General features: G+C 43.5%; 1 protein-coding gene across 3 annotated transcripts in view; it reads left to right on the top strand.

Annotated features, from left to right (window-relative positions):
• The window catches only part of GNPTAB (N-acetylglucosamine-1-phosphate transferase subunits alpha and beta), an 84791-nt gene that overhangs the window by 40852 nt on the left and 17069 nt on the right, over positions 1 to 26870 (top strand). For all 3 annotated transcript variants that reach the window (XM_042247144.1, XM_027967669.2, XM_060413132.1), the window contains exons 5-13: positions 3474 to 3679; positions 12405 to 12469; positions 12738 to 12872; positions 19771 to 19932; positions 20532 to 20711; positions 20927 to 21097; positions 23461 to 23584; positions 24603 to 24806; positions 25457 to 26538. In XM_042247144.1, coding sequence (XP_042103078.1) covers positions 3474 to 3679; positions 12405 to 12469; positions 12738 to 12872; positions 19771 to 19932; positions 20532 to 20711; positions 20927 to 21097; positions 23461 to 23584; positions 24603 to 24806; positions 25457 to 26538 — 2329 coding nt within the window. The remainder of the gene's footprint in view (positions 1 to 3473; positions 3680 to 12404; positions 12470 to 12737; positions 12873 to 19770; positions 19933 to 20531; positions 20712 to 20926; positions 21098 to 23460; positions 23585 to 24602; positions 24807 to 25456; positions 26539 to 26870) is intronic.

The following is a 26870-nucleotide window of genomic DNA, read 5'->3' as shown; positions in this document are numbered from 1 at the left end:
TCTTGTTGTAGGTAACCAAAGCATTATCGTTTCTAGATGCATTAGGTAACATTTCTCTTGTTTGCCCTTTCTATTCATCTGTCTTGATGTGCTATTCTCTTGGTCCATTCAAATCTAACTTAAACCTAGTGTTTTCATTTATAGAATCTATGCTCATTGTTTAATTATTTGTTCAATGTATATTTCCTTATCTTTAAAAGCCAACATAATCATATGTCTTATATCTAAGGATTTGGGAAGGAGATTTAACCCAATGACAAGAATTAGATTATTTCTCTTCATTGGAATTGTACCTGAGACTAAATAGGCCCTTAACACAAGACTGTCTCATGAACAAGCGGAAATCTGGTAACTGCCATTTGCCCACTGAACCATCAGACTTAAAATAGAAGAGTTATTCATAGAAGTGATCCAGAAGTGCCTTCTGAATCATCTCTTAATGTTAATTATGCATATTTATTTATAAATATCTATTGCTAATACTGTTATTTTTAAATGACTTTTAAATTAAAGCTGTGATGCAACATTACAGAAAGGTCAAGAGGAAAGAAAAGAACAAGTTCACATAATTCTGTGGCCCTCCACAATTATGATCATTTTCTTATTTCGTTTTCATGCACATTTTTATAGTAAACAATTTCTAATCTGTATGGTTTTCTATTTTTTGTTTAATGTAATCATACATATTTCTGTTTCCTTACTACTTCTTACTTATCCATTTTAATAGTTATATAATATTCCATCAGTTCAGTTCAGTTCAGTCGCTCAGTCGTGTCTGACTCTTTGCTATCCCATGAATTGCAGCACGCCAGGCCTCCCTGTCTATCACCAACTCCTGGAGTTCACTCAAACTCACGTCCATCTAGTCAGTGATGCCATCCAGCCATCTCATCCTCTGTCGTCCCCTTTTCCTTCTGCCCACAATCCCTCCCAGCATCAGAGTCTTTTCCAATGAGTCAACTCTTCACATGAGGTGGCCAAAGTATTGGAGTTTTAGCTTTAGCATCAGTCCTTCCAAAGAAATCCCAGGACTGATGTCCTTTAGAATGGACTGGTTGGATCTCCTTGCAGTTCAAGGGACTCTCAAGAGTCTTCTCCAACACCACAGTTCAAAAGCATCAGTTCTTCAGCGCTCAGCTTTCTTCACAGTCCAACTCTCACATCCATACATGACTACTGGAAAAACCATAGCCTTGACTAGATGGACGTTGGTTGGCAAAGTAATGTCTCTGCTTTTGAATATGCTATCTAGTAAGTAAGCAAGTAAGTAAGTGAAGTCGCTCAGTCGTGTCTGACTCTTTGCGACCCTGTGGACTGTAGCCTGCCATGCTTCTCCGTCCATGGGATTCTCCAGGCAAGAATACTGGAGTGGGTTACCATTTCCTTCTCCAGGGGATCTTTCCGACCCAGGGATTGAACCCGGGTCTCCCGCATTGGAGGCAGATGCTTTAACCTCTGAGCCACCAGGGAAGACGAATATGCTATCTAGGTTGGTCATAACTTTCCTTCCAAGGAGTAAGCGTCTTTTAATTTCATGGCTGCAGTCACCATCTTCAGTGATGTTGGAGCCCAGAAAAATAAAGTCTGACACTGTTTCCACTGTTTCCCCATCTATTTCCCATGAAGTGATGGGACCAGATGCCATGATCTTCGTTTTCTGAATGTTGAGCTTTAAGCCAACTTTTTCACTCTCCTCTTTCACTTTCATCAAGAGGCTTTTTAGGTCTTCTTCACTTTCTGCCATAAGGGTGGTGTCATCTGCATATCTGAAGTTATTGATATTTCTCCTGGCAATCTTGATTCCAGCTTGTGCTTCTTCCAGCCCAGCATTTCTCGTGATGTATTCTGCATAGAAGTTAAATAAGCAGGGTGACAGTATACAGCCTTGACGTACTCCTTTTCGTATTTGGAACCAGTCCATTGTTCCATGTCTAGTTCTAACTATTGCTTCCTGACCTGCATATAGGTTTCTCAAGAGGCAGGCCAGGTGGTCTGGTATTCCCATCTCTTTCAGAATTCTCCACAGTTTATTGTGATCCACACAGTCAAAGGCTTTGGCATAGTCAATAAAGCAGAAATAGATGTTTTTCTGGAACTCTCTTGCTTTTTCCATGATCCAGCGGATGTTGGCAATTTGATCTCTGGTTCCTCTGCCTTTTCTAAAACCAGCTTGAACATCTGGAAGTTCATGGTTCACATATTGCTGAAGCCTGGCTTTGAGAATTTTGAGTATTACTTTACTAGCATGTGAGATAAAGTATACTATAATTTGCTAAATGTTAGGAATTACTGTATTTTTGTTATTGATGCTATATGTGGGTCTGTGGCATTTTCTGTGTGGGGGTTTGTTTGCTTTTCCTATTTTTGTTTCTCTTCTACTTGAACTACATTCTTGAACGTAAACTACTTAGGAAGAAGCATGTGTGTGTTTTCATGGGTCTCATGGAAGTGTTGGGGGTGTGTGTGTGTGTGTTAGTCACTCAGTCTTGTCTGACTCTTTGTGACCCTGTGGACTGTAGCCCGCTAGGCTGCTCTGTCCATGGAGTTCTCCAGGCAAGAACACTGGAGTGGGTTGCCGTTCCCTTCTCCAGGGTATCTTTCTGACCCAGGGATCAAAGCTAGGTCTCCTGCATTGCAGGCAGATTCTTTACTATCTGAGCCACCAGGGAAGCCCACAGGTGTACATAATATATGTGTGTGTATTAGCAAATTGCTTTTGCAAAGAGGAAATGAGGAATTCATCTGGAGGGACACTGCAGAGTTTGACAAGGGTAGGCATGCTACACTTGGATGAACGCTGCCTCGGGTGCTAATTTAATAAGCTAAAGGCCATCGTTTTCTTTGCATTTCTTTGACACTGATGAAGTTGCACAATTTCATGTATTGTTTATTAACTGGCCATAGCTCCTACCTTCTGAATTCTCTGTGTCCATTGACTGTTATTCTAGGTATTTCTTATGTTTAGGCAGGAATATTCCGTGTAAATTCATCACACCTTGTCACATTTGCTTTTGTTTGCATTGTGTCCTGTTATATTCAGTGTACTCAATTGTATTCCAGTTGGAATTGGTAAACTGTATCAGATAAGATGACATTGTTAACCAGAATTTATCTACTTCTTATGTAATAATGGGTTTTACTGGAGTTACAGATAATGTTGAAAACAATAATAATGAAATGCTTAACTTCTTGTACACCTTTGAGTTAGTAAATTTGGGGGCAGTCTTATTTTATTAATAGGAGTTTGAAAGCTCTATCTTTTGAGTTGTACTTGTTTAATAATTTTCTACCATACTTGCTAACTTACTAAATTTTTATATTCTTGAAATAGAATTCCTTGTTTATTGAGCATTTATGATTTTTAAATAAAACACAGAAGAAACATCTGTAAAATTTAGTAGGAACCAGTGGGCTTCTCAGCGTTGTTTACCTTTTTCAAGTACGTAGTTGTGAGTACCTTCCTGTCTTTCCAGTGAGAAGCCTCTGGAGTGTTTGCTGACGCACTGCATTAAGGTGCCAATGCTTGTCCTGGACCCAGCCCTGCCCACCAACATCACACTGAAGGACCTGCCATCTCTTTATCCTTCTTTTCATTCTGCCAGTGACGTATTCAACGTTGCAAAACCAAAAAACCCTTCCACTAACGTCTCAGTTGTTGTTTTCGACACTACCAAGAACGGTAAGATCTTCTTGTGGGTATTTTAAAGTCTTGATATAATTGGATGCTGGGATAACAAAAGTTTGAATGGAACAGAATTGATTAAGTTTTTTTTAAATGCCTGATAAACTAAAAATATAACAAGGGAAGCAGGAGAGCTGCCACTGTATTTCAGAAAGGGGTTATATATATTTCAGCCTATGTAACACACATGCCAGCCTGAATGCTGAGGTCAGGTCCTGAAACCTGAAACTCACGTTTACTGTATTCTCTTGGCTCTGAGTTATTCTGGAGGCTTTTTTTTTTTTTTTTTTTTTTAAGCATATAATTCCTCAGCAAGGTTGTCTTCTGCAGCTTGTACTGACCATGCTTGGAGCATTCTTGCTGAATGTTCTGAAACGTCTGGTTATGCCGTTGATTTGGCCAGACAATACCATTAAATTTGTAATTCTTGGCATAAAACCTGCACCCACATCCTTAGAGATCCCGTCCTCCCGTCTGGCCACTGAGCTGCTGAGCCCCACGCCTGTGTCTCTTTTAGTAATCCTTCCTCTTGTCCCTCATCCTTCCTCAGTACTGAGCTGCTCTCCCTGGAACCTCTGTTTTCACTTGTGTAAGATGAAAGCTGTCTCATTCCCTTTACAGTTCTGTTCTCAAGTTCTCATTCTTTAAAGGTTGTACCTCCCAGCTTAAATCTTTGGAACTGTCTTTGACCTGTTCTTACTCTAATCAGTAACCAGCCGCATCCTATTGAGCTGCTTTTTTTTTTGCAAGACTCTTATCTTTCATACTTAATCAGATTTCCTCTAATTTCTTCACTCAGTTCCAGTAATAGAGTCCTGTCTGCTCTGTCTACCCCTAAAGTTCTTCTCAGATCTGTCCAGCACATAATTGATAAAATCAGTGTTTTCCATGCTGTTTACAGTTGCTCTCTCTTTGGAAAGAATAATAGTAGTATGTATTTGTTTTTTACATGGATACAAACCCTCTTGCTGGTGGTACAGACTGAGGTTTAATTGCCTTGGTCCTGCCCGTCATCCCTTGCTTCCCAGCCCTCCTTGCATCTCCTCGCAACTGTCAAGCATCTTCACACACAGATATGGGGTTGCCTGTCCCATTCTTCTTCCTCTCCCAGCCTGTCTCCTGTTCTTCGTGTGTGTGTGTGTGTGTGTGTGTGTGTGTGTGTGTGTATGTGTGTGTGTGTGTTTGGCTGTGCCACATGGCTTGTGGGATCTTTGTTCCCTGACCAGGGATCGAACCCTGGCCCTCGGCACTGAAAGCACAGAGTCCTAACCATTGGACCACCAGGGAATTCCTGCCATCTACAGTTCTTTCCAGCCCCATGAGGATCCTGGACTAGTACATTCACAATGATTTTATTTTTCTGTATCCCTATAGTACTTGTAATCTAACTCACAACTTAGTTTTTGACTGCTTAGGAGTTTATGGGGTTCTCATCTAATTTCTTCAGAGCAGAAACCTCCTCACCAGTTTGTGTACTGAACAATGTCTAACATAGTGCTCATTTCCTGGGACTTACTATTTGTGATTTGAAAGGTCCAAGTACAGACATCTCCCCCTTCACATTACCAACCTGTTTCTGAACGATTTTGTATAGAAACTTGTTTTTTAAATTTATGCTACATTTTTAAATATATAGGGAAAGTAAAAGGATAATTTTTGACAAATTTAACAAGTTACCTGATTTATTGTTTGCCTGAGTTTAGCTTTCAGTTCAGTTCAGTTATGTCCAACTCTTTGTGACCCCATGGACTGTAGCACCCCAGGCTTCCCTGTCTATCACCAACTCTCGGAGCTTACTCAAACTCATGTCCATTGAGTCAGTGATGCCATCCAACCATCTCATCCTCTGTCGGCTCCTTCTCCTCCTGCCTTCAGTCTTTCCCAGCATCAGGGTCTTTTCCAATGAGTCAGTTCTTCACATCAGGTGACCAGAGTATTGGAGTTTCAGCTTCAGCATCAGTCCTTCCAGTGAATATTCAAGACTGATTTCCTTTAGGATAGACTTGTTGGATCTCCTTGCAGTCCAAGGGACTCTCAAGAGTCTTCTCCAATACTACAGTTCAAAAGCATCAATTCTTCAGCACACAGCTTTTTTTATAGTCCAACTCTCACATCCATACATGACTACTGGAAAAACCATAGCTTTGACTAGACGGACCTTTGTTGGCAAAGTAATGTTGCTGCTTTTCAATATGCTGTCTAGGTTGATCATGGCTTTCCTTCCAATGAACAAGCGTCTTTTAATTTCATGGCTGCAGTCACCACCTGCAGTGATTTTGGAGCCCAAAAAATAGTCTCTCACTGTTTCTGTTTTTTCCCCATTTGTTTGCCATGAAGTGATTGGACTGGATGCCATAATCTTAGTTTTCCTAATATTGAGTTTTAAGCCAACTTTTTCACTCTCCTCTTTCACTTTCATCAAAAGGCTCTTTAGTTCTTTGCTTTCTGCCGTAAGGGTGGTATCATCTGCATATCTGAGGTTATTAATATTTCTCCTAGCAATCTTGATTCTAGCTTGTGCTTCATCCAGCCCGGCATTTCTCATGATGTACTCTGCATATAAGTTAAATAAACAGGGTGACAGTTTGCAGCCTTGACGTACTCCTTTCCCAATTTGGAACTGGTCTGTTGTTCCATATCCAGTTCTAACTGTTGCTTCTTGACCCGCATACAGATTTCTCAGAAGGCAGGTCAGGTGATCTGGTATTCCCATCTCTTTAAGAATTTTCCACAGTCTGTTGTGATCCGCACAGTTTTTTGGAGTAGTCAATAAAGCAGAAGTAGATGTTTTTTTTTGTACCTTGCTTGCTTTTTCAGTGATCCAGTGGATATTGGCAATTTACTCTTACAACACTTCACCAGAAGAGAAAAAGGAATGATATTATGTTAGCAATTATAACTCAGTTATAAAGTCTATGGAGAGAATCTTGGGTTTTCTTCTACTCATTTTATGACATGTCAAAGATGTAAAAGATTGTAAAGTTTGGGGTTTCTCTGACAGTCCAGTGATTAAGACTCCACACTTCCAATGCAGGGGGTGTGGGTTTGATCACTGGTCAGGGAACAGATCCCATATGTGGCCAAAAAAAAGGGTTGTCATGTGTGATATAGGCAAGATTCATAGTAAGTAGTAGTTTCTTAAACACTGGTTTTTAATTTCCACTTGGGTTTTTATTTGACTGTCTTGCTTATCACATTGACTCATTTAGTAAATATTTGTTGAGCCACTACTCTGACTTGGTGGTTGTTTTAGGGAAACAACAGAATAAAAAAGGGCACATTCCTGCCTTCATGTAGCTTCCATTTTTAGTAGGCCACAGACTCACTCCTTTATCATGCTTAGGTATCTAGATCACGGATGGCAGAATTGTTCCTTAAAGGACCAGGTAGTAAATAGTTTATGCTTTGTGAGCTAAGAGGCAAAATGCCAGATATCATGTAGGTATTTGTATAAACATTCAGCTGTTTAAAAATGTTAACATTGTTTTTAGATTGGGGCCATGCTGAATCCAGTAATGGCTAGATTTTGGACCATGGACTGCCAAACCCTGATCTAGATTAAGAAATTTTAGCCATGTTTGGCATTTTAAAGATAATCTCATTTAACCTCTTTCCAGTTAATCATTGAGATCTGTTGGGTTTTGTTTTTTTTTTTTTCTTTGAAATGTGTCATTTCTGCCCTCTCCTGATCGCCTTACCACTTCTGTTGTGTCCTTGACTGCCAATTGGACAGGACTTCAGCAGGCCAGTCCAGCCCTGCAGCCAAGACCCGCATCTCCTCAGCAAAATGGGTTTTCTAGTCAAGCTTATCTCCTTTGATGTTTAGGAAATGAATTTCCTCCTGTGACAATTGATTCTGCCTCTGGGCTACATTGATTTTTATGAGGAACTACGAAGTGCTTCCTTATAGCTTTCTCATACCGGTTCAGCTTGTACCCTTGGGGTCCTGTGGAGCTAATCCCTGTCCTGTGTAGCATTTTTCTTCCTTTAGCTGTCTCTTAGGTACTTGACTGCACCCTAGTTTGCTCCTCACAGAATGAACTTTTAGTTTCTATTACCTTTAAAGTGTTTCAGCTGGAGTTGAACACTATTCCAATGTGGTTCAGTCTTCAAAGAGATCGGGACTATTTCTTCAGTGTTTATCAAGTGCATACTGTATGCCAGATGCAGAAGTGAACAGATGGACAGAAATCTCTGCCCTCATCAAATTCACCTCTTGGCGCAGGGATCAGACAACTGATGCAGCGTACAGGTTAAACCCTACAGTTTGAGGATGAATGCTGTAGAGACAGATAGGACAGGGGAAACTGGAGGGCGAGCGCAGATTCCCTGAGAACGTGATTTCTGATGAAAATTTGAAGGAGGTGAGAAAGCCTGCCACATGAGTATGTGGGCAAGCAGTGCTTCTCCATACATTCCCTACATACAAGGAAAGTGGAATAGCCAGTGGAAAGCCCCTGAGGCAGGAGTCTGTCTGTCATGTTCAAAGAAGAGCAGGGAGGCCAGTGAGGCTAGGATAGAGTGAACAAGGAGGAGAGAGCAAGAGATGAGCCCAGAGAAGTAACAGGCACCAAATGGTACATGTTAGCCATGACAGGCTTTTGCTTTTAAATCAGAGTGTGTTGAGGAATCAATCATTGAAGGGTTTTGTGATCTGACTTATGTTCCAGAAGAATCAGTCTGGCTGCTATAGTGGGAATAGACTGAGGAGGGGCAAAGGTTGTAATACTTGAGGTAAGAAGGAAAGGGCTTGGATCAGTGTGGTGGTGAGAAGTGGTTAGATTCAGAATATTTTGAAGGTCAACTCAATAGGGTTTCCTGATGGGTTGGTGTTGGGGAATATCACCCTTCTTATTCTAAGCCCTCTCCTGTTTAGAAGCACAACGTTAGGAGGAAATTCAGTATGGCCTTAGCATTACTGACTCATCCTGAACTCACTGTCGAGTAAAACTCCTCTAAGTCTTTTTAAAAAAACTTACATTTACTAGCTCTAACTAGTTAGTTACTAACTAACCACTACCTATTTTATTTATTTTTAAATTTTTATTTTTATTCAAAGATTCCTTTTAATTTATACTTGGTTTTGCTTTGTTGCCCAGTTAAAGATCTTACCTTTATTTGTAGGAGACTTTATTTTGCTAGATTTGACTGATGGTTGTAAACAGTCAAGGACTTTGGGGAACCCTTGGTCTGTTACCCAGGGTAATAGCTTCTCTGTGCCCACACGTTTCACAAGCATCACTTCTGTATCTTCCAAAACCTTGATGGCTTGTTGAACAAGACAGAACCTATAGCAGACCTCCAAAACCCCTCTCTGGGTTGACTGTAACTTTTAAAATTTTATACTCTCTGGTCAGAATTGGTTATAACCTGCCTAACTTGAGATCTAGTCTCTTTTAGACCCATAAAGATGACATGAGGTGTTGTTTAGCTGCCTTCCTGAGATTATGAACAAATACATATCGTGCAACTCTTCTAATTGTCTGATCGACCAGTATTGTTGTTCAGTTGCTAAGTCATGTTTGACTATTTGTGACCCTATGGACTGCAGCACGCCAGGCTTCCCTGTCCATCATCAACTCCTGGAGGTTGCTCAAACTCATGTCCATTGAGTCGGTGATGCCATCCAACTGTCTCATCCTCTGTCGCCTTCTACTCATCCTGCCTTCGATCTTTCCCAGCATCAGGGTCTTTTCCAATGAGTCGGCTCTTTGCATCAGGTGGCCAGAGTATTAGAGCTTCAGCTTCAGTATGAGTCCTTCCAGTGAATATTCAGGGTTGATTTATTTTAGGATTGACTGGTTTTTATCTCCTTGCAGTCGAAGGGACTCTCAAGAGTCTTCTCCAGCACCACAATTTGAAAGCATCAATTCTGTGGTGGTCAGCCTTTTTTATGATTCAACACTCACATCCATACGTGACTACTGGAAAAACCATAGCTTTGACTATATGGACCTTTGTCAGCAAAGTGATATCTCTACTTTTTAATACGCTGTCTAGGTTTGTTATAGCTTTCCTTCCAAAGAGCAAGCATCTTTTAATTTCATGGCTGCAGTCACCATCCACAGTGATTTTGGAGCCCATGAAAATAAAATCTGTCACTGTTTCCACTCTTCCTCCGTGTGTTTGCCATGAAATGATCTACCAGTATAGAATCCACCTTATCAACGGGGAGAGACAGATGCGTACAGAGTGAGGTGTGTATCTGCTAAATTTATCCATAATGAACTCATGTTGTTAGCACTCAGTGCTTCCATTAAAGATAAACAGTATATTGTGAATATTCCTATTCCTGTTCTCCAGTACTCACCAACTATATTTTTATGGTACGTTTGAGACTCTTGCCCAGGGTTGACATCCATCTTGGAGGCTATAATCTGTAGACCCTGCTTCCTGTGTCTGTTTTGAGAATGAGAATTCCAGCCTTCTGGTCTCTCCTGCTTTCCGCGATCTCCAGATGTCAGCAGGCGTGCTGACTACATTTGTCACCGTCACTTGACACCTGTCTCCTGGTAGGCATGTGTCATCACTTTCCTTGCTTGTGCATGCTTAGTTGCTCAGTCATGTATGACTCTTGGCGACCCCATGGACTGTAGCCTGCTAGGCTCCTCTGTCCAGGGGATTTCTGAGGCAAGAATACTGGAATGGGTTGCCATTTCCTATTCCAGGGGATTGTCCCAATCCAGGGATTGAACCCAGGTCTCCTGTGTGAGCAGGCGGATTCTTTACCACTGCACCACCTGGGAAGCCTATCACCCTCTCTCCTGCTGCTGCTGCTGCTAAGTTGCTTCAGTCGTGTCCAACTCTGTGTGACCCCATAGATGGCAGCCCACCAGGCTCCCCTGTCCCTGGGATTTTCAAGCAAGAACACTGGAGTGGGTTGCCATTTCCTTCTCCAATGCATGACAGTGAAAAGTGAAAGTGAAGTCACTCAGTCATGTCCGACTCTTAGCGACCCCATGGACTGCAGCCCACCAGGCTCCTCTGTCCATGGGATTTTCCAGGCAGGAGTACTGGAGTGGGTGCCATTGCCTTCTATCACCCTCAGTTCAGTTGCTCAGTCGTGTCCGACTCTCTTCGACCCCATGAACCGCAGCATGCCAGGCCTCCCTGTCTATCACCAACTCCTGGAGTTCACACAGACTCACGTCCATCGAGTCAGTGATGCTATCCAGCCATCTCATCCTTTGTTGTCCCCTTCTCCTCCTGCCCCCAATCCCTCCCAGCATCAGAGTCTTTTCCAATGAGTCAACTCTTCTCATGAGGTGGCCAAAGCACTGGAGTTTCACCTTCAGCATCATTCCTTCCAAAGAAATCCCAGGGCTGATCTCCTTCAGAATGGACTGGTTGGATCTCCTTGCAGTCCAAGGGACTCTCAAGAGTCTTCTCCAACACCACAGTTCAAAAGCATCAATTCTTCGGCACTCAGCTTTCTTCACAGTCCAACTCTTACATCCATACACGACCACTGGAAAAACCATAGCCTTGACTAGACAGACCTTTGTTGGCAAAGTAATGTCTCCGCTTTTCAACATGCTGTCTAGGTTGGTCATAACTTTCCTTCCAAGGAGTAAGCATCTTTTAATTTCATGGCTGCAGTCACCATCTGCAGTGATTTTGGAGCCCCCCAAAATAAAGTCTGACCCTGTTTCCACTGTTTCTCCATCTATTTCCCATGAAGTGATGGGACCGGATGCCATGATCTTCATTTTCTGAATGTTGAGCTTTAAGTCAACTTTTTCCCCTCTCCACTTTCACTTTCATCAAGAGGCTTTTTAGTTCCTCTTCACTTTCTGCCATACCCTACCCCCAAGTTAATCTGCTCTAATCGCATTACCTGATGAGTCCCAGGAGTTCACTGTGACTCGGGGAATCCCCAGGACCTACAGTGGCTCCCACCGTCCATCTATCAACAAATGCCACTGGCCAAGGGCCCCTTCTGGTTGCCCTCTTTTCCTCGTACCCACCGCTCCCAAATGTTTTACTCTGGTCAAACAATTTTATTTCTTAAATGCAACTTGTTGATGTTTGATGTTTGGTCGTACCTCTCTGATTCCTGTCAATCTCTCATTTCTGTTTCCTCTGCACACAGGAGCCTCTCCTTCAGTACTGCAGAATGACAGTGGGTTACTGTAGTTCCCCTTTTGTTGGATGGGTTAATTTTGTCTCCCCCAACTACCTTTTCTTTGAGACCATGTATTATACTGGGTTCAGTTCAGTTCAGTCGCTCAGTCGTGTCCAACTCTTTGCAACCCCATGGACTGCAGCTTCCCTGTCCATCACCAACTCCCAGAGCCTACTCAAACTCATGTCCATTAAGTTAGTGATGCCATCCAACCATCTCATCCTCTGTCATCCCCTTCTCCTCCTGCCCTCAACCTTTCCCAGCATCAGGGCTTTTCAAATGAGTCAGCTCTTCACATCAGGTGTCCAAAGTACTGGAGTTTCAGCTTTAGCATCAGTCCTTCCAGTGAATATTCAGGACTGATTTCCTTTAGGATGGACTGGTTGGATCTCCTTGCAGTCCAAGGGAGTCTTCACCACTACAGTTCAAAAGCATCGATTCTTCGGTGATCAGCTTTCTTTATGGTCCAGCTCCCACACCCATCCATGACCACTGGAAAATTTGACAGCTCTCAAAATGCCTTGTACAGTGTCCTACCAGACATCATGGTTACATATTCATTGAAATCATGCTTGTTTATTGTATTTTTTGTTGTAGTTGAAGATGCCCAGGCTGGAATGTTTAAAGGAAACAGCAGACAGACAGTTTGGAGGGGCTATTTGGTATGTTACTTCAAATTAGCTGTATTTTTGTAATCCATTAGAATAAAAGTGTGAGAAATAAAGCTGTTTTACTTAGAGAGGCTTTTTAATGTCTACTTTTCCTCTAAGCCTAGCTTTCCAGTACTAGTATTGATTTAAATAATCATACCATTCTTGTTTTGAAGTGTGTGTGATGCAATAATAGATCTTTCCTAGTTTTCTCAGCTGTAAGTTTTCACCAGCGTTATGATCTGGAAAGTGAGCTGTGTTTTTCCTGTTCTTATTTTAGACAACAGATAAGGAAGTCCCTGGGCTAGTGCTAATGCAAGATTTGGCTTTCCTGAGTGGATTTCCACCGACATTCAAGGAAACAAATCAACTAAAAGCAAAATTGCCAGAAAATCTTTCTTCTAAAATAAAACTGGTAAGAGCTTAGAAAATAGAGCAATTAGTATAGCACATGCCTCGTCTTGGCAGCCCCTTCCGTTATATTAATAGTACAGCTGACAACAAGAAGCAGAGAGGGGGAATTCCCTAGTGGTCCGGTGGTTAGGACTCTGTGCTTTTACTGTTGAGGGTCCAGGTTCAATCCCTGCTTGGGGAACTAAGATTCGATAAACTGAGTGGCGTGGCCAAAAAATTAATCAAAAAACCCAAATGAAGCAAAGAGATTCTCCATTCTGTCACATATGCTGTCATGAAGACAGCTTTTTATTTGTAGAAAGAAGATTCTGGGTTTTTTTACTCTCAATTTTACTCTTAGTTACAGATTTTAGGAGTCTGACTTGGATTGTAGGTTTCCCGGGCAGCATAAGGATTCATTTGTTTAACAAAGGCGCATCTGTGTGGGTCAGGTGCTGTTACAGCTGCTGAGAATGTAGCAGCAGATGGAAGTCCTGGTGGAAGGAGAGGGTAGGGGAGACCTAGCACGTGTTTGTAGGTACACAGGCCCCAACCTGTGGACTTCGGTAGCGCTTCCACTCACATAGGGGAATGCTGCAGATGCCCGGGAATTTGATAATGGGAGCCCTTCATTGCTTAATAGCTAGCTGAGCCACAAACGTACATAGTATTTATACACGTTAACTCTCACACCTGAACAGCGAGCCCGTCTGTTAGAATTGACTTTGGAGGCTGTGACGTGTTAACCTTTCTTGTCCTTGGACTCATGTGTCTGACTGATGTAGGGCACAGGTCGTGTGGGTGTACCGTCCTTTCGACCTTCTTTCAGGACGCCTGCTGTTCTGTCAGCAGTAGCCTGGGTTGTACGGTATGAATGCTTCCTCCCTCAGGATGGAGGGCATACAGGTCTTGGTTCAGAATTTGCTAGGCTCTACTCTTCCTGATTTTACAAAGAAATGTTCTCTAAATTGTGCCACTGTTTTTAGCTTCTTGCTTCTTCCCTCTGTCTCCTGTTGATGTCATTTAACAATGGGGAGGTGAAGGGATGGAGGTGGAGGTAGTGGCGGGGAGAGCTGTGACTAGGGGGTTATTGAGTTTACGTCTGGACCGTATTTTCTATCTGCCTGTCCAAGTTCCCTTTCTTTCCTTTCCCCTTAAGTGTTTTCACTGTTTTAAGATACTTTGTATTACCTTTGTAAACACCTTGGTAATATGAATGACATTTCTGTCTTTTCTTCATATTATCCGCCATAATTTTCTTTCTGGTACCTGGAAATACGATAATGCCCAGCCCAGTAAGGGTTGAATTATTTCTTAATCTGTAGTTTTTTCTTAAAATAAATAATTATATTCCTCCTTCCCCTGAATTATTTTTAGTATGGATTTGGGCAGATAAAACCATAGATCAGCATTTATTCGGCTTCTTGGCTTCCTAGCTGTTAGTTGTACAGGTGTAGACTTAGTGTCTGTACTTTTGACCAGCAAATCTGCTGCTGGGTGGGCGTGGCCTGCCAAAAGATCCAAGTTGTGGTCACCTCTTTGGTAGGCTAGTTTGGGGCAGTGAGGAGTGGTGAGTGCCAGGAGAGGCAGGGAGGAGCAGGACTTGAACTAGGCAGTAGAACCCCAGGCTCTGTCCACGGGGACGCCCCCTCCTCCGCCAGTCACCCGGCTGGAGGTTGACCTGGAGTCCCCAGACCTGTTGTTGTGGAGGCTGGCACCTCCTGGGGGATCCAGCCAGGTATTCACAGTATTTATTGCAGCTCATTGTCACAGTGCCAGCACCTGTGATTGGCTTCAGGAATAAGGGCTTCTGATTTTTGGAGGCTCAAGAGAAAATGAGAAAGAGGAAGCACAGAAAGATGGTGGTGTCAGCATTCAAGCCTGGTCCTCCAAGGCACTGTCTTTCCTTGGGTCCTACTTCCTGGTTCTATTACGGGCACCCTGAGAATGAAGTTTCCAACCACTGGGTTCCCAGTTTAGCATTGATTAAACACCTGCTATGTGCCAGGGACTGCCAAGGATAACCGAGTGAAACCAGCCCAGCCACTGCTGCCACAGCCCAACAAGACATTCAGGTTCCACAAGGGCCTTGGCAGTGGTGCCAGTGATGAGAATGGTTCCAGAACCATCTGAGAAACCCTCAGCCTGACCCGGTGACTTATTAGCTCCTGGAGGACATGGCAGGAAAAATGAAAGGGGAAGTGGATGTGAACCAGTGGAGATGGATATAGTGACATTAACCACACTCAGAGCTTTATGGGAGAAGTAAGATTTGGGGAAGGAAACTGAAAGCTCAGTTTAGGGTAATACACTGGAGGTGCCCTGTGGCACGTAGGAGGAAGGGCTGCAACGTTGGTTCCTGTTCAGGACCTGAACGGCTGAACCACTGTGCCTTCCCAGGACCCTCCAAGTGGCTTTTGCTAAGGCTCGTGACCTCCAAAGCCACCTAGGGCTCAGGTCTGTTCCAGAGACCCTGGGTGGGCTGCGAGCATCTCAGGACAGGTACTGCCTGCCCATCTTGTACCCTAGTGATCATCTCTGGGCCTGGCATTTAGGGGGCCTTGTTGAGAGAATGAGCAAGAAGCAAGACTCTGACACCCGCCATATACAGTGTCCTGGGATGTAAAGGGAACCGTTTTAGTGGAGTCATTATTCAAAGGAGTCTTAGTTTATTGATGTCATGATTTTATACATCCAACAACTTGGCCTTCATCATCTTGTTTAGTGAAAAACAAGGTAAGATTCCCTTCTTACCCCCATCAGGGGAAGTGGGAGTTAGTTGAAATGGTTTTGTTTGCAAAGTGATAGATTCGAATTCATGAAGACTCTTCTGTAGACTATAATCTTACAAATCAAGCAGTCTTCTCTATTGAAAACTTTCTAGTTTGAGATACTGGGTTGGCCAAAAATTTTGTTTGGGTGTCTCTATAATATCGTAGGGCTTCCCTGGTGGGCTCAGATGGTAAAGAATCTTTCTGCCTGCAGTGAGGGAGACCCAGGTTTGACTCCTGGGTGGGTAAGATCCCCAGGAGAAGGGAATGGCTACCCATTCCAGTATTCTTGCCTGAAGAATCCTATCATCTTAACAGAAAAATCCAAATGAACTTTTTACCCGATATCTTGAGATGTGAGTCCTTTTGTGATCTGATTAATTACCCTCTAATTTGCTGTAGAACTTTTTTTTTTTAATGTGATGGACACAGAATTCAACTTTTGAGAAATCAGGTTATGGTCTTTTTAAAGGCTGCAGTCCATGGGGTCACTAAGAGTCGGACATGACTGAGCAACTTCACTTTCACTTTTCACTTTCATGCGTTTGAGAAGGAAATGGCAACCCACTCCAGTGTTCTTGCCTGGAGAATCCCAGGGACAGGGGAGCCTGGTGGGCTGCCGTCTGTGGGGTCGCACAGAGTCAGCCACGACTGAAGCGACTTAGCAGCAGCAGCAGCATATATCCATGGTCTTCATTTTCAGCTTCCTCTAAATCATTTTCTTTTTGGACGTTTTCATTCATGGTGAATTTTTCACTTGTTTTTTTTGGTTATGTTTTTGTTCACTTCAACATATGTTAGAACAGGCAGAAGATCTTCCCCAAGCTGTCAAGCGCATTCTCACATTTGGTTGAGTTAAGTGATGCTGGTTGCTGAGTGGGTGTGCAGAAATGGAGGACATGCACTTGTCCTCAGGCTGTTTTGAAGGCAATATATATGTATATGTAGTGGTCAAGTAGCAAAACAGAATAGTATGAGGTTAGCTAACAAGGATGAGCTGGCATTTTAGAGACAAGAAAGAAAGATCTGCATGGATCAGTGACAAGTTTCCAAAAGGAAGGAGGCTACATGGGATCCTTGAAGGCTGATCAGTTATTGATAATTTGTTTCTGCGGAAGGACAGTGTGGGCAGGGTGGGAACAGCATTCTGTCTGACTTGGACTCTGACCCCTCAAACCTCTGTTCAAGGCATGACACGTTCAAGGTCATAGTAAATTGTATTAATATTTGTACTAATGCCCCTTTTTCCAGTGATTTCCCTGAAGCCATCTTGTGTACCTTTTAACGCATACACAATTTTGTTTGTTTTGCAAACAAAACCATTTTCAGGCACCCTTTATTTTGGTTCTGTTCCTCATGTGAGCATTTTGGTAGATTAAACATAGGCACCTCTGAAACTGATACAAGTTTTAGAAAACCACCAGGACATATTAAGACCTAGTTGCTTGAGTTCTGAAATTACTAAAAAGAGCTAATTTGTTTTTCAGTTGCATTAGTTGGCACATTTTTTTCCCTAACCTCACACTACCATCTAAAGGTGTATCGGTCACATCATTCTAGATAATGTTATTGTAACAAACATCCTAAAGTCCCAGTGGCTTAAAAAATAGCAAAACTTCATTTCTCAGTCATGTTACATGTCTGGCTATGGGTCTGCAGGGGGTGGGTGTAGAACCTGTTCTGTCTTGTAATTTAAAGAATTAAGACTGACTTGTAATTTCAAGTAAGAAGTTAAATATGGAACCAGTTGACCCACAGATTCCCAAGCTAAGAACTCCAGCCTGAGGCACTCACCACACTGCGGTTTCCTAACCACCTCCTGTCTCTTCCCTGAAGAGTAATTAAGGCGTCTGGGATTAGGGTGCCATCTAGCGGCTAACACAGGATCCTTTCCGCCACTCAAGACAGCTGACAAAATTTTTTTCGTACATACAAACGTTCCTTTAAGCTCTTTAGTTTTCATCTCTTTTTCCAATTTTCCATCTCTTAGACAAATCCCTGTGAAACTTCAAAGTAGTTTTCTAGAATAAAAGCAGCTTGAGTAGAAGAGATTAATAAAAGGTACTTTCACTTTCATAATTAGGCTTCCCTTGTGGCTCAGCTGATAAAGAATCCACCTGCAATGCAGGAGACCTGGGTTCAATCCCTGGGTTGGGAAGATCCCCTGGAGAAGGGAAAGGCTACCCACACCAGTATTCTGACCTGGAGAATTCCATGGACTATATATAGTCCATGGGGTCACAAGGAGTTGGACAGGACTGAGCGACTTTCATTTTCCCAATAAATTTAAAATTAAATTAGGATATTAAAGTATGATATTTATATATCCTAGAATAGTGATTTTTGCACTCCAGAACCCTCCAGGTTCTGTTAGTATCTCTGTGGGAGAGGAGTCTGGGGGAGGACAGGGAGACTGTTAGGTACTTGGAACAGACAGAGGACGCTTGCCCTGCGTGGCCTGCCTCCCATCCCTCTCCTACAGAGTGAGGCAGAACAGTGACAGCGGTAGGAACAGGTCTGCGGTGAGTGCTTTGTGTATACCAGATACTGTTAGGTAAGAGAAATTGATCAGTAAAGAGGACAGCACACACACACCCACACACAATTTGCAGTGAGAGTTAGTGCCTACATAATACAAAGGGGAAGAGATATAAATGCAATTCTGACTCTGACCTCTACTTTTGGCCTACATAAACTCAGAAAACTTTGCAGAAGGACCTAAATATAGTCATGTAGCATATGCAAAAGCTTTTTCTGTCTTGTTTTTTTTTTATTTTTAAAATTTGGCTGCACCTTAGTTGTGGCACCTGAGATCTAGTTCCTTGACCAGGGATCCAACCTGGGCCCCTGCATTGGGAGCGTAGAGTCTTAGCCACTGGACCACCAGCGAAGTCCCTTGCTTTCATAAATTAAGAAGGCTAAAAATTAAGAAAGAAATTGACCCTATTAGGAAAGCCAGTTCACCAGTAGGGTGTTGCTGTCCTAGATGAGTGGTTTTCAACCCTCTCCCTGCTTTTTCAGTTCTGAAAGCCTCTCTTCACAGGAAATTGTATGATACAGAATTAAAGCAACAACAACAAAAACTTATCAAGGGTGGTGTGGACTCTGGTCTAGGTAGGGAAGCGTGCTTGTAAAATGTGTTGATTGTGTGATGTTCCCTCTTGGACTTATGGTTGCTTTGAAAACACTGCCCCTCAAGGTGGTTTTCCTGTGCAAGCACTTCAGGCGGCCCTGCCAGGACTAGGTGTGGGCCCGAGCGCCGCAAGACACCTGCCGACACAGTTTCCGCGCCGTCGCCTGGCGGGACTGTCCCCAGGGTAGGCAGATAGGTGGCATTCTAGACCAGAGGCCACAGCCTGGTGACAGGTGTGTTTTGTTCGTATGCATGACACTCCAAACTCTATGAGCCACCGTTGAAAACTGCGAGGTTTCATGTGGTACTAGGGATTCCGGCCTCTCCAGAGATCCGGCTGCCTTTGTCCCTGTTGACTAATGGTTGCATTTTCAGATGGGGCCTGAGATGTCCCATTTGTCACAGCCCCCAGCTCTCTCTTGTTTCTAAATAGCTGGTCTGTTGCATTCATTTGGGAAATGTGTCTGGCCCGTGTAGGTTTTCTCTCCACGATACTGGCTTGCTGTTTCTGGTATGTATATGAAACTTTTAATCTTTTACATATATGTAATATATATTTACGGAGAAGGCACTGGCGACCCACTCCAGGACTCTTGCCTGGAAAACCCCATGGATGGAGGAGCCTGGTAGGCTGCAGTCCACGGGGTCTCGAAGAGTTGGACACCACTGAGCGACTTCAGACACAACTGAGCAAATTCCCTTTCACTTTTCGCTTTCATGCATTGGAGAAGGAAATGGCAACCCCCTCCAGTGTTCTTGCCTGGAGAATCCCAGAGACGGTGGAGCCTGGTGGGCTGCCATTTATGGGGTCGCACAGAGTCGGAGACGATTGAAGCGACTTAGTAAAGGCAGCGATATATATTTAATGGGTACAATAAACAGCACATAGTATAGTTGTACACAATATGTAGTATATATAACATGTTATTTATATTTAAGATCAAGGATCAACTGGGAATTTAAAGATGTCTTCTTTGTTGTTCAGTTTTCCCACATGTAACTCTCCTATTTTATAGTTGCAGTTGTATTCAGAGGCCAGTGTAGCACTTCTAAAGTTGAATAATCCCAAAGATTTCCAAGAACTGAATAAGCAGACGAAGAAGAATATGACCATCAATGGAAAGGAACTGACCATAAGTCCTGCATATTTATTATGGGATCTGAGTGCCATCAGCCAGGTAAGGAAGGCAGAGATTCTTTTAGAACCCAAACTGAGGGTTTTGATTATTAAAGATTTCTAAGTCATGGTATTAGAAGAGGGCTTCCCAGGTGGCTCATGGTAAAGAATCCGCCTGCCAATGCAGGAGATGTGGGTTCGATCCCTGAGTTGGGAAGATCCCCTGGAGGAGGAAATGAACAACCCACTCCAGTATTCTTACCTGGAGAATTCCATGGACAGAGCAGCCTGGTGGGCTACAGTCCATGGGGTTGCGGAGAGCTGGACATGAGTGAGCACACACGCACCTGTTAGAAGGAGGAGGACTTGCAGAGGAGTGACTTGATTCCCAGTCACTGCCATTGGTTAATACTAATTGAAATGACCCACATTCAGAGCCAAGGACCTTTTCTTTAAAAAGGTGTGTGAAAGAAATGCTGTTTTTGTGTTGTTGTTTTAAACATGCTGAGTGTTTTCCTTTTTTTTTTTTTTTTTAAGTTTAAAAGCTGGGTGCAGTCTTTGAAAGTTTGCTGGAGTTCCCTGAGCACAGAGGGGACAGTCAGGAGGGGCAGTGTGACTTAGGGATATTTTGTATTTTTCTGTGCCCCATGCTTTCCTCAGTCTAAGCAAGATGAAGATGTTTCTGCCAGCCGTTTTGAAGATAATGAAGAGCTGAGGTACTCGCTGCGATCTATCGAGAGGCACGCGCCGTGGGTTCGGAACATTTTCATTGTCACCAACGGGCAGATTCCATCCTGGCTGAACCTCGATAATCCCCGAGTGACAATAGTCACACACCAGGTAGAGACTTGCCATGGGTCACAAGACTGCAGTTTCCTGTTCCATCTTCTCCTTTCCTTTTTCTGGTCCCTCATTTCATCCCCCGACTCTCCTCTCCTCCACTTCCACCTTCCTTTAATCCTTCCATTCACCTCCCTCCCTAATTTCTCTCCAAAAACAAAATAAAACTCCCTTCTCATTCCCCTTCTTCTGTCTTGTTTTGTGTCTGTTAAAAGGATGTTTTTCGAAATCTGAGCCACTTACCCACCTTCAGTTCACCTGCTATTGAAAGTCACATCCATCGCATCGAAGGGCTATCCCAGAAGTTCATTTACCTGAATGATGATGTCATGTTCGGGAAGGATGTCTGGCCAGATGATTTCTACAGTCATTCCAAAGGTCAGAAGGTGAGTAGCTAAGAGGTGCCTGGTCTAGGAGTGGAGAGGCTGTTGTTGAATCACGACGCCGGGATTCTTGGCCCCAGAGGAGAAGAATTCAATCCGGGGCAGAGACGAGGCTTGATCACTCAGAGCTTTTGTGTAATAAAGTTTTATTAAAGTATAAAGGAGATAGAGAAAGCTTCTGACGTAGGCATCAGAAGGGGGCAGAAAGAGTGCCCCCCTGCTAGTCTTCAGCTGGATGTTGTATAGTCACTAGCAGCCTGTTAATGAAAGAAAGGAATGTCTTAAAATTCAGAATGGCACCAGGCCCCTCACCTGTAAGATGCATTTTGGGATAATCTTGGCACCAGATGGTTTATCCTGGGCCATAAAATGATTAATTTGAATCTTGAAGAAGGGCAGATCACCACACAAATAGTTTCATTTACATAGATTAGAGGAACAATATCTGAGTATAACATACTGGTTTGTCAAGTAGGTTCTGAGCCAAAAGGCGGAGGAACCGACTGGAAGACAGAGTTTGGGGTAAATGCATAGCACATTAGCATAGCTTAAGATGAACATTTCCATAAGAAAAAGGCATTGGTTATCTCTAGGTTTGAGAATAGTTAACTTCAGGTGAAACCAGGTGTTACGGCAACACAGAATTTTAAGAGAAACCTCCTTTTAAATTTGTATAGAGGAGGAAAAAATATCGCTAGTTTGTTTCCTCCTGCCGCTTAAGAGAGATAAAAATGTCTGACACTTGCAGGCTATTTCCTCCGTTTGGAGACCCCTGGCCTTCCTGCCTGTTAACCTCTCAGAGTCACTTAGAAGTTGTAGATGGGACATAGGGAAATCGGTGTATATATCATATTCAAATTTGTCCAAATGAGCAGTTCTGAGTGCTGAGCTCAGGAGAGGTAACGATCAGGGAGTAAGAAAAGTTCCTGTGGCAGGAACTTGGCTTCCTTATGTTCTTAACACCCAAACCCACCCTGTGTGTTTTCTGCTACTGCAACGCGGGAAAAGCAAAATCACTGGGAAACTGTTGTGCTCACCACGTCAGCAAAACACCCAAGACAAATTTAGCTCAACATAGTGCTTTAAAGGGAGAAGGCAATGGCACCCCACTCCAGTACTCTTGCCTGGAAAATCCCATGGACGGAGGAGCCTGGTAGGCTGCAGTCCATCGGGTCGCTAAGAGTCAGACATGACTGAGCGACTTCACTTTCACTTTTCACTTTCATGCATTGGAGAAGGAAATGGCAACCCACTCCAGTGTTCTTGCCTGGAGAATCCCAGGGACGGGGGAGCCTGGTGGGCTGCCATCTATGGGGTTGCACAGAGTCAGACACGACTGAAGCAACTTAGCAGCAGCAGCAGTGCTTTAAAGACATGGATGAAGTGTCACAAGGCAGCCGGTGTCACTCTGGCTTTGAGGGGCAGGATGGAAAAACTGGTCCTGAGCACAGATGTTCTAGGTGTCAGCTGTGTAGGCATTGTCATCCTGGGAGTGAGATGAGCTTGGAAGAGCAAGTAAGAGTTAACCAGATGAAGAAAGCCCTTCCAAGTAGCTGGACTGTGCAAAGATATAGAGATTTTAAAAGTTTTCAAAAATGTTAGGAAGCAACCATATAGCAGATCAGGGCTTCCCAAGTGACACAGTGGTTAAAAAAAAACCTGCCTGCCAATGCAGGAGACACAAGAGATGAGAGTTTGATCCCTGGCTTGGGAAGACCCCCTGGGGTAGGAAACGGCAACCCACTCCAGTATTCTTGCCTGGAAAATTCCATGGGCAGAGGAGCCTGTTGGGCTACAGTCCATGGGGTTGCAGAGAGTCTGATACGACTGAGCAGCTGAGCACATACCACGCGTGTAGCCTGTCAGTTGTTTTTGAAAGCAGAATTGTTCACAGCTCAAGATGCTCTGCTGATTAATTCATAACGACCTCACGTGTGGAGGTGAGGACATTGAGAGGTCATCCGCCCCCCTTTTCAGCCTTGCGATGAGACGATACATGAATCCACTCAGGAGTTGACAACAGCATCACAGAAAAGCGGTGACTTCTTGCGCGCTTTCCACCTGCACGCTTTTGTACTTGGATTTAAGTCTGGCGTGTTGCTGCTTTATTTACCAATAGATTATTTATAAGACCATTTGTGAGACTAAAGCTGTAAGCTGAGTCCTTGTCTGCTGTCCTCCAGTAACAGAAAAGAGTGATTGTGCCTGCTGAGACCTGTCAGCTGGGCGGGACCAAGAAGCCACCACAGGATGGCCCTTTCTACAGGCTCCATTTGTGTTATTTTTCTTTTAAAGGAATCCTAGCTTAAGAATAATAAGTGTCAGAAGTCAGAAACCATTTTATTTTCTCTCTGGCTTTATCCTAGGTGTATTTGACATGGCCTGTGCCCAACTGTGCTGAGGGCTGCCCAGGATCCTGGATCAAAGACGGCTATTGTGACAAGGCTTGTAATAATTCGGCCTGTGATTGGGACGGTGGTGACTGCTCTGGTGAGGATGTGTTCAGGTGTAGCTTGTTTATGCTGTTGGAATTTTTTTCATTAGTCATCATTCTTGGACCCATGACCTAGTTTATTCATGTTTTCATTGTTGGGGGCATTTTCCCATGTTGACCCTGCACTTGCAAATGCCCTTTATTATTCAAAAATATGAAAATCAGTCCTACCCTTAAATATGTGAGCACAGGAGCAAGAATCGCTCACTCTCACTGGTTTTTGTAGGAGTTCATGGCCAGTGACTGTCAGCAGATTGCTCCAGGTCAGTGAACGACTAAAGAGATGTGGAAGAAATAAACGATCTCATCTCCTTAGCACCTCTTCTTCCTGTCTTATACACTTATATTTGGACTTGTCGAGGAAATAAGTTTTTACATTTATTTATTGCCTTTCAGTTTATAAAGCATTTAAACTTAGAAAGCATCCTCCATCATCCACTTAAATTTCTCAGCCGCCAGAGGAAAAGAGAGTAGGTGTAGATACTGTCATCTCCTTAGTGCACGTGAGGAAGCAGGAGTGGAAAAGAGAAGAGTGCTGGAAGAGACAAGGCTTTGTGTTTCAGGCAGATCTGCACACTCTGCTGCAGGCAGAGAATGCAGCCGTGCCGGAGGGCCTGTGCAGCCCGGAGAGCTTGGCCTCTCGTAGAGCGGTAATACTCGGGCAGGGGGTTGGCGCCTGCATTGGGACGTGCTCTTGTCAGTCCTCACAGAGTCACAGGCTCAGAATCACCTGCTTCTCCGGACACATCTGCATGTGTCCTCGGGAGCACGTCCACCTGTGCTGGCAGGTTGCACAGCTCTAAGTGCCAAGGCCTGGTCATCACACATCCAGTTCACTGTCAGGTGACGCCCCCTTTTCAGGTTGTCTTTTTAAGGTACATAAAAGCTTCTATTGAAGAACAGGGTGAGCCTTTCCTGGTAGAAATTCATGCATCAGTCTTGATTGAGAACTAGGAGCTGTTTTTTTCCCCGAGATTGTAAGCACCACAGGATTCTCTCCTCCTCCTCCTCCAGGTAACAGTGGTGCCAGCCGCTATATTGCAGGAGCTGGGGGCACCGGAAGTATCGGAGTCGGACAGCCCTGGCATTTTGGTGCTGGAATGACCGGCGTCTCTTACTGTAATCAAGGATGTGCAAACTCCTGGTTGGCCGATAAGTTCTGTGACCAAGCCTGCAATGTCTTATCCTGTGGGTTCGATGCTGGCGACTGTGGGCAAGGTATATTTACTGCCATAAAAACATATTTAGAGTAAGGGGATAACAATCCTTGATAAATAGAGGGGATTTGGATCACTTCTCTTATTTAATTATTCTCTAGGTAGCCCTTTCCCAGCCTGAAATCCAAACGAATTGTGAGTTACAAGAGAAGGACACAGATCTTTAGAAAGCCACAGACACTGAAGCTGCATCTATTCCTGTTATTGCTCTAGTCTGCTTTTTTTCTTAAACTAAGCAGATTTATCTTAGTTGAAAATATACAGTGAAGGTTTAATTGGGGAACAATAAAAAGAGACCAGTGGTTGATTAAATAAGCATGGTAGAATATTGGATCTTGTTGCTGGATTATTAATGAAGGTCCTTTTGGTCAGAAAGTTGTTGTTTTTTTTTTTTATAGAAGTTGACCACTGGAATTTGCTGTCCAGAATTGTGTCTTACCTTGGTAGTGAACCAGCCCCAGCATTCCATGTCAATGATAGTGATAGCTTCAGAAAGTACAAAAGAGCCCTAGACCAATAGCTTTTGTGATAGAATTTCTGATTATTTTAAAGTCACTCTTAGAAAGTGAAAACTAAAACCCTAAGAATTAAACGAAAAGGGGGAAAATGTGTAGTTTTTTTTAAAAGTCATGTTTGTGTTTTTTCCTCTAGATCATTTTCATGAATTGTATAAAGTAACTCTTCTCCCAAACCAGACTCACTATGTTATTCCAAAAGGTGAATGCCTGCCTTATTTCAGCTTTGCAGAAATAGCCAAAAAGGGGATCGAAGGTGCGTATAGTGACAACCCAATTATCCGACATGCTTCTATCGCCAATAAGTGGAAGACCATCCACCTCCTAATGCACAGTGGAATGAACGCGACCACAATACATTTTAATCTCACACTTCAAGGTAAAAATGATGAGGAGTTCAAAATCCAGATAGTAGTAGAGGTTGACACGAGGGAGGAGCCCAAACGGAATTCTACGACCCAGAAGGCTTACCATAGTTTGATGAGCTCCACAACACTTCATCCAGAGGCAGAAATCTTGTTTGAGGATATCCCCGAAGAAAAACGCTTCCCTAAGGTCAAAAGACATGATGTGAACACAACAAGAAGATTCCAAGTGGAGGTGGAAATTCCACAGGTCAATATTTCACTCCTTCCAAAAGAGACCCAGTTGAGCCTTAATAACTTGGATTTGCAACTAGAACGTGGAGACATCACCATGAAAGGATACAACCTGTCCAAGTCAGCCTTGCTGAGGTCCTTTCTGATGAACCCACAAAATGGAAAGTTAACAGTAAATCACCCTCTAACGACAGAGCAAAGAAATGGCGGTTTGGAGGCCCCATTGGCAAAACAGGTTCACAGAAGCAACTTAGGAACATCTGAAAGACTCCAGGAGTCGTCGCCTTTTCCAGCAGTGACAGTGACAGTGAACAACCATTCCCAGAGCCAGATTCCACCCCTGGGAGCAAGATTTAGGGCAATAACCGTGACTCCAAAAGCAGGGGACAGAAATGTGTCAAGAGAAAAGCTCTCATCTCTGACTTTCCCACTGGAAAGCAAGGACACGCAGGAAAAGGTAATCACAGGGAAAGAACAAGAGAGAAAAACAGAGGGAAATGCCAACAGTTACCCTGGTGGCAATGAAGTAGTACCTGGAAGAAAACTGCAGCACTACACAGACAGTTACCTGGGCTTTTTGCCATGGGAGAAGAAAAAGTATTTCCAAGATCTGCTTGATGTAAGTTTCATGCACCCTTATTCCTTCCCATGCTCAGGAAAAAAGTAACCTTGTTAGTGGTGGTGATAAAGTAATAGCTACTGTTTATTCAGAACTTCCCTGTGCCCGCCACTGAACTCAGCTCACGTGGCTAAGTTGCTTCAGTTGTGTCCAACTCTTTGTGACCCCATGGACAGTAGCCAGCCAGACTCCTCTGTCCATGGGCTTCTCAGGCAAGAATTTTCCTCAGGCAAGAATACTGGAGTGGGTTGCCATTTCCTCCTCCAGGAATCTTCCCAATAATTCTAACAATAAAAGTACCTTGTAAGGATCTCGGCTGTTCTCCCCATTTT

This window comes from Ovis aries, chromosome 3, assembly GCF_016772045.2.
Source record: "Ovis aries strain OAR_USU_Benz2616 breed Rambouillet chromosome 3, ARS-UI_Ramb_v3.0, whole genome shotgun sequence".
Taxonomy (NCBI): domain Eukaryota; kingdom Metazoa; phylum Chordata; class Mammalia; order Artiodactyla; family Bovidae; genus Ovis; species Ovis aries.
The sequence above is the reverse complement of the archived record's forward strand: the minus strand, read 5'-3'. Positions and strand labels throughout refer to the sequence as shown.